We start from the raw sequence: 7,408 nt of genomic DNA, 5'->3' as shown, positions 1-7,408 counted from the left end.
AGGTGCCTGCTGCTGATTCTGTGGCATCTCGCCACAAGTAGATTTCCGAGCAATCTGCCTTGTTCTCACCACAACCAGACAGTGAATGTCTCACCGTCTCTACACCACAAAAACAAAAGAAAAACAAATAACTACAACGAGAAATACGATACAAAGTTGAGGTAATGTATAGCCGCAAGGTCAGCTGCTAATAGGATGAAAAGACGAATAACTGGCAGAGCGTTTGTGGGGGAGAACAGGGGCGGGGCAGGGGAAGGAGGCCTGCAGGTTCATTGGGCAGTACGTTACCACTTTGCCGGACCTGATAGGAAACAGGCACCAGCGACCGCCCGGGCTCTAGTTCTCTGCTAGAATCGTTGTGGAAGAGACAAACGTGGATCTAAAGTTCCTAATAAAAGTATTGAGGTTACCATGTTGATCATTACTACGGCGTAAAACGATCATTTTTAAAGTCTTTGTTTACGTGAAGATTTTTTTTTCACGGAACTTTTTTTCAGAGGACAATTTTATTACTTTAAAAATCTACTTTAAATATTTTCCAATAGGAATTTTTCTATTTTTTTACGCTGTCCTATGCAATCTTATTAGTAAAATGTACAGAGTAAAATTCGAAATCAAAGATTTCCCTCCAAGAAGCATCTTTGTTGGTAAAAACTCGGCCATGCTCTCCCGGCGAAACACCAGCTCCCCGAGTGAATATCGAGGGTGGCTCTTAAAAGAGCCTTTGAGTTAATGTTTATTAGTTGACGAGGAATGTGCTTTTAATGCCTCTTGATGGCAACTTTGCCGCGGGGAGCAGCCCTCCCCTTGGGTCTGGCCGGGTTTTTGGGAGCCTTGGGTTTTTTAACGGCTGGCTTGGTTTCTCGGCCTGGCACCTTTGCTTTCCTAGCTGCTGCGATGTTAATTTTTTTCGGAGACCTCCTGGCCGCTATTTGGGTTTTGGGTTTCTTGATGGCTGTTTTTTTCTTCGTTCCTTTCAAGGCGCCCCCTTTCTTCTGGTGCTTGTTGACCCTGAAGGATCCCGAGACGCCGCTGCCAGTCACCCGCTGCAGCAGCCCTTTGCTAACGAGAGAGCTGAGCGTCGCCTTCAGGCGACCGTTGTTCTTCTGCACGTCGTACCCCTCAGCCAAGAGCGCCTTCTTGATGGCAGCCAGAGAGGCGCCCTTGCGGGCTGTAGAGACGCAAACAGCCCGCAGAATGAGGTCGGGGAGAGACGGCCTCCCTCTCTTCTTGGGTAGAAAAGCAGCTAAAGCCACTTTTGAGGGAGAAGCTTGGGAGGCGGGGCTTAAATTTCGCATTTCTCCCCAGTGCATTCACAGCCACAAGAACCGCCGCCGCTCGACTGCAACGGCGGCTACCGCCGCCGCCGGCGATCTGCAAAGCGATAAGCTGCCACGACGCTTCCAGGAGTATCCCGCTCCAAACTGATCGCTCGGGCCCCCACCCGAGCTTTTTATAGAGCAGAACCCGACGCAACCGACTCAACCAGGTCGCCGCGCGCACCGCCTGCCCCGATGGCGGACGCAACAGAATCAATCAGCCTCTCCTTGACTCCCAGCGTCTCACAAATCTGTGTTTCTGAAACTCCACTGATCTCTAATTTTAAAAGTCCCACTGGCTTTTTGCTCAATTAACGTAGACGTCCCCAAACTAGGACTGTTCGGTGTTTTTATTCGCTGCATTTTTTTGATCCACTGAATGAGCTCCCCGCGCCAGAAATCGACAAAAGCCTAGATTTATCCATCTCCCTGTCCCCCAAAAGTAAACAAAATGTGGGTTTAATCTTAAATTACAATTTCAATTCTGTAACTGCCCTCAAGATATCGAGGGAATAGTATTAAAGCGGAGTGAGGTATCCCACACAAAGAAATTAAATGATTTCCTTCTTTGTTTTTTTGTGCAGTGCCCTACCAAAGACAAACAAGAAACACATCATCGCCTATGAGGATTTGTCTAATTTCAAAGGGAAATAAATATAGACTCATAGAGTCATAGACTTTAAGGTCAAAAGGGACCATTATGATCATCTAGTCTGACCTCCTGCACAATGCTGGCCAATATCTCTCATTTTCTGTCATAGTAAAACATTACAATGTACTTTAAACCTACTGCTATTTTAATTTATATAGGGATGCATCCTACTCTCACTCACCTGGCTGAAATTAATGTCAAAACATCCATTAACTTCAGCAGAAAGAGCAAAAGTTGCAGAAAACTATAGGATACACATGCAGAAATAAATGTAACATGGAGGAAGAATAACTATTTTCATTTGTTTGGAAAATAATTATATTGTTTTAAGGTATAGATTTTTAGTAAAAGGGGAAGCCAATTATGATATCATACTGTATGTTTTACAACAGAGGCATTTTATTTTATTTCGTTTTATTAAAACCTATATATGTGTGAAGAATTTAGATCCCAATTGTTTTATGCGTCTGGTTTAATGGTATTAGCCTATAATCTGCAAAAGTGTCTAGAGGCTATGGGTGCCTCAAATGTCGAGTCCTCAGCAGGAGCCTACTGGAGGGAAAAGTAGTGGTTTGATTGAAGTTGATAATTCACAGTGCTACATTTGCTGTCTCACATTACAGGACCAAGGTGTCATCCAGCATAACCATATAATCGAAAAGGAATAACTTTAAAACGGACAAGAATGATTTAACACAATTAATACCCTACAGGACTCGAAATTATTGAGGGAAATACTTTAGGATGGGATAGTTATATAAATAACAAGATCATTTTACACTTAGCATTACAGGGAGAAGGAAGAGGACAAACCTACTCACACTTCAGGCGAAGATCCATGCAGCCTCGACATCTCTGTAGCTGACTTCTCAGAGCTTGCTGTACATGGACAGGCACGATAAATTCTGTAGAAATGCGCTCAGACAGATCATTTGCCTAGAATTCAAGATGCTCAGGACCTTAGAGAACATGCCCAGGTGCCCATGTGAACCTACTTCAGCATCTCTTACAGGTATGCGGAATAAAACGCTTTCCTACTCTTTTCACGCACCCTTCTATGCGACATCACCAACCAGCATCTGTCTACATTTCTTCATTGTACAAACACCTCCGCCTCTCTCTCTATTCTTTTCCCTACAAAAAAACGAAACATGGGAGCGCGGAGTTTTCATTTATTAAGTAGTGTGTAGTGGCAGACCTGAAGGGAGATTGAGACCGCCTACCACCCAACGTTTCGCTACTACAGGTCTCGCCCTTCACTTCTGTATCAACCCATCACGCCTCGCTCTCTTGGTATGTAATTAAGAATCCAAACATTTCTCCTTTTCATTAGCTCCTCCGGGAAACCGAGCAAAAAGAGAACCAATGTTTCCCCGCCTCTAAAGTATCTGTCGTGGAATTAAAGTGCCATAGTGTAAACTCTTCTCTTATCCTTACTCTAGAGAATATCCTGAGAAAATGATGGAATTGTAACAATAATTTGAAGAAAAATCACAATTTTTGTTTATTGGCTTCCTTAGTCAGGGAGCAGATTCGAGATTTTTGTATGTTTTCTCTGCTAGCTCTTTATTGGTTTAGTTTATCTGATCACCAAACTCTGATGAATTGAAACAGCTTCACCGCGCGAGTATAACACGCAGGTTGTTGGTGCTGAGGACCAGAGAGAGGCGGGGATAGAACCAGGTTGATTCGGTTGCGTCGGACACTGGGGTATAACTACCCCTCGAGCTTTCAGTCTGCTGCAACGTGAGGTGCAGGAAGGCGACGGGCTGGATTTTTCAGGCTGCGCCGCAGCAAGTAGAGAACAACTATCAAAAATAGAAAACGCAGAGCCTCTTTCATCTACCCAGATGAACACAGATCAGCCGGTTGCCCCTTCCCAGGCGCCAGCCAGCAAGAGAACGAAGCGGAAGAAGAGGAAGGCGGTGCTGATAGCTCGAAAAGACCGCGAAGGTTTTGCCCACTTCATTCTCCAGACCGTGGATTTCTCCCAGCACTCCGGGGAGGTCTCCCTGGGCGTCATCAGGAAAGAGCTGGCGGCGGCGGGGATCGATGTTAAGAAAAATAAAGCCCGCATCAAAGCGGGGCTCAGAAAGCTGGTCTCCACGAATATCTTGCTTAAAGGTCCAGGTTCCTACAAACTCATCGCAGAAGCGAAGCTACCCCCGCAGCTGGTGAAGGACAAATCGCTAAAGAAGCAGGGGGCTGAGAAAATCAAGTGGAAAAAAAAAGCCAAGAAGAAAGCAGAAGATCTTGTGGGTCAGGAAGAGGGAACTGGAGAAACTGTCGCTTCTGTATCCTTTATGCAGTGGGAAACATCTCTGGAGGGGAAGTCTTGAAAGGCATAATTCTACTGATTCATTCTACCGAAAAAAATAAATAAATCCAAAGGCTCTTTTAAGAGCCACCCCAAAAACTTTCTCTAAAAGAGCGTTAGCACATATGTTCCTTAAAAAAACAACTTTTTTTCTGTATTTGTATGGGACCAGATCCTAGGCGTTAGGGAAGGTGAAAACTATATAAACGTGAGTCAGTCACCATCTTTACCAAATAAAAAAAACAAACCAACAAAATAAAGTCAACCCCCCTTAAAGTCAGTTACTTCAATGGCAGGATCTACCTAATCTTGAAAGCTCCCTGCCTTGTCCTGCTGTTGTTGGTTTTCCTGACCTGCCTATCATAAAATGCATTCATCAATGATAGCGCAGCCCGTTGCTTTCTATTCTAGGAATACATACAACACACACAGCCCTCCCTAATCTCTAAAAAAGTCGCGTTACAAAATACGGCACCAGAGAGCAAAGTCAGTCGCTCTTTTGATGAACCCTGGGGGATGGTTCTGAAAAGAACCGTTGGGGTTCTGTTTCTCGCTCCTGGCCTAGGCCATCACTCCAGAAGGAAGGCGCCCTTAATAATATCTTCTAAAATTTGCTTCCTGCGCGTTGCCACCGTCCCCCTGATTTTGCCCAGGCTTCTGCTGACCCTGAGCCGTGCAGCAGCAGCTTTGATTTCCCACCCGGGGTCATTTGGCCCTGGAGCAGCTGTTCCTGTCTTCGCCGAGCTCTGGCGCCTCTTGGCCGCGGCTGTTTCCCTCTTTTCCGCTTTCACTGCGCCGCCTCCCCGCTGGAGCCTGAAAGAGCCCGAGGCGCCGCTGCCGCTGACCAGACGCAGAGCCCCTTGTCTCAGGAGAGAACGGAGCACGGCCTTGATGCGGCCCTTGTTCTTCCGCACGTCGTATCCCTCGCCCTCCAGCATCTTCTTGATGGCGGCGAGAGAGAGGCCTCTGCCGGCGGCGGGGACATCAGCAGCCCGGAGAATGACCTGGCTGAGAGTCGGTTTCCTCCTTCTCTTGCGCCGGGGATTCTCCCGAGCCGCGCGGGAAGCTGCAAAAGCCGCGGGGAGAGGGAGCAAACCGGGCATGTCCCTGCGAACCAATCCCAGCTGCTGGCACCGAGACCCGCACGTGGGGCCGCCGCCCTGACACTGAGCCCAGCGGCCGCCGCTGGAGGCCAGATAGAGAGCAGAGCCCGACGCAACCGAATCAATCCCCTGCTTTATTCCCGCCCCAGCGCCTCTCCCCAGCCTGTGTTTCTTCCGCCCCACTCAAGTTGCCCGCAAAAAAGCACCAGCCCCGATTTGCACCATCATTTCGCCCTCCCCGCTCCAGGACACGGAGCTGGTTCCCCAGCTGGCGTTGTCCGAGGTATTCATGAGTTGCTGTCTGGGATAGGTCACAAAACTGGGCTGTGTAACTGCATGACAAATGTGTTTGACATTTGACATTAAGCAGTACATTCACCTGCCAAAACATTACAAAAAGCCCTTTAGCAGTGAGATCCTTTATCTTTGTGCTCTTAATTCTCGTGTAACTCTGCATCCTTTTGTCCTTGTAGACTTTTAAAGAAAGAATTTCAAAGTCACAAATAACAATTAGGGAAGTCTAATTCTAATGAAGACTCCCAGCTCTGATTGAGTTTAACTGCCATGTATACCTTTAAAAATCTCCCATTTATGTATCTGAACATTTCTCATTTAAGGAACAAATTTTCAGAAATGTGCAAATGAACATATCCTACATACATAGACACCCAGTGGAGCTGTATACTTAGCTGGCCACATACTGAGAAAAATCCTTATTTTGTTGTATGCACACACCACGGAATTATATGCATTGTAAACGGGTGGGATATGCATTACCTGTAATCAGTGCTCCCTTCTGAGTGTTTTCTATTATGAAGATCATATAGATCAATGAAGGAAATAGAATGTGGGTAAAATTTAAAGGAAACCCCCATATCTAACAATAGCTGGCTAAAATTAAGAGTGGGACTAAAGTATTACCAGAAGTTTCTTCCTATCTGTATCAGGGAGAATATGCTATGCCTGATCCTATAAAGATCATAAGAAGTAAAAAAACAGCCTTAGTTCTTGATACTACATTCAGTGTTAGTTACTACTGTTGCTCGGTGGTGTTGTCTCACACAAAAACACAACCTTAAGTGTTGGGCAAGACCCCCACAAGAGCTTGTTCAGCTCTTCCATCTTTGTAGACAGCGAACTATGGATGATGCAGAACAGTTTCGCTCTTCTCACTGTTCCCAGGGCTCATTCTCAGATACTTCAGCACAACAACCAAATTATCCAAAGGCAACATTTCTACTACATCTCACGCAGCCTACCCACAGGGAACTGTGGCCCCACCCAACTGAACAAGACTTCACCTAGCCAACTTCTTTTCTTCACAGGCAGCCCTATACACCCTATCAACATGACCCTTTTCATCTCTCAACGGAAGAGAATGGTTGAGCAACTTTTCTTATAACCTTAGAGCTGAGCAGTTCCTCCATCCTGATTGGCTAGTAGGAGTCTAGCTCCCCTGAGCTAATGACAATGAGGATCCTAAATGAACCAGTGAGACCTTTTCTTTCTCTCTCGCTCTCTCTCTTTTTCTCTCCTAAAACTGTCATACTCTACTATCAATACAAATGGTCTTACTGGGTCAGACCAAAGGTCCATCTAGCCCAATATCCTGTCTTCTAAAGTGGCCAATGCCAGATGCTTCAGAAGGAATGGACAGAACAAGGCAATTACCTGGTGATCTATCCCGTCTTCCAGTCCCAGCAGTCCACACAGAGCGTGGAATTGGATTCCTGATGATCTTGACTGATAAATTCACCTGCTCTATTTAAAAACAATTCCCCCCCACTCCACAGAATCATCTGTTGAATTCCTTTATAGGTTGATATTTCATTCTTTTCTATTCCTCTTTGTCAGAGGCAAGGCTGCGAATTTTAACATTCCTTAAGAGAAAAATATCAGATACTGCTCCAGTCTGAGTATAGAGCTGGAGATGTGTGCGAGGCTTTGAGGTTTTAGTTTTACTTTCTCTCTCCCCTTACCCCCCACCAGGAAGTTCATGCCTTAACACCAAAGTCAG

General features: G+C 45.9%; 2 protein-coding genes across 2 annotated transcripts; both read right to left on the bottom strand.

Annotated features, from left to right (window-relative positions):
- Positions 1–761: 761 nt before the first annotated feature.
- On the bottom strand, positions 762–1,298 carry LOC127033356 (histone H1-like). The gene has a single exon (XM_050921393.1). The coding sequence runs from the start codon at positions 1,296–1,298 to the stop codon at positions 762–764; it is 537 nt and encodes a 178-aa protein (XP_050777350.1).
- Positions 1,299–4,857: 3,559 nt separating this feature from the next.
- On the bottom strand, positions 4,858–7,389 carry LOC127033131 (histone H1.11R-like). Its single transcript, XM_050920936.1, has 2 exons — positions 7,371–7,389; positions 4,858–5,354 (listed from the first exon to the last, which is right to left on the bottom strand). Exons 1-2 carry the CDS (start codon positions 7,387–7,389, stop codon positions 4,858–4,860), a joined length of 516 nt encoding a protein of 171 aa, XP_050776893.1.
- Positions 7,390–7,408: the final 19 nt, after the last annotated feature.

Source organism: Gopherus flavomarginatus, chromosome 12 (assembly GCF_025201925.1).
Source record: "Gopherus flavomarginatus isolate rGopFla2 chromosome 12, rGopFla2.mat.asm, whole genome shotgun sequence".
Classification (NCBI taxonomy): domain Eukaryota; kingdom Metazoa; phylum Chordata; order Testudines; family Testudinidae; genus Gopherus; species Gopherus flavomarginatus.
This window is presented reverse-complemented; position numbering and strand designations above follow the sequence as displayed.

Coding starts and splice junctions, on each gene's coding strand:
- LOC127033356 (XM_050921393.1), bottom strand. CDS start 1,298: ATGCGAAATTTAAGCCCCGCCTCCCAAGCTTCTCCCTCAAAAGTGGCT.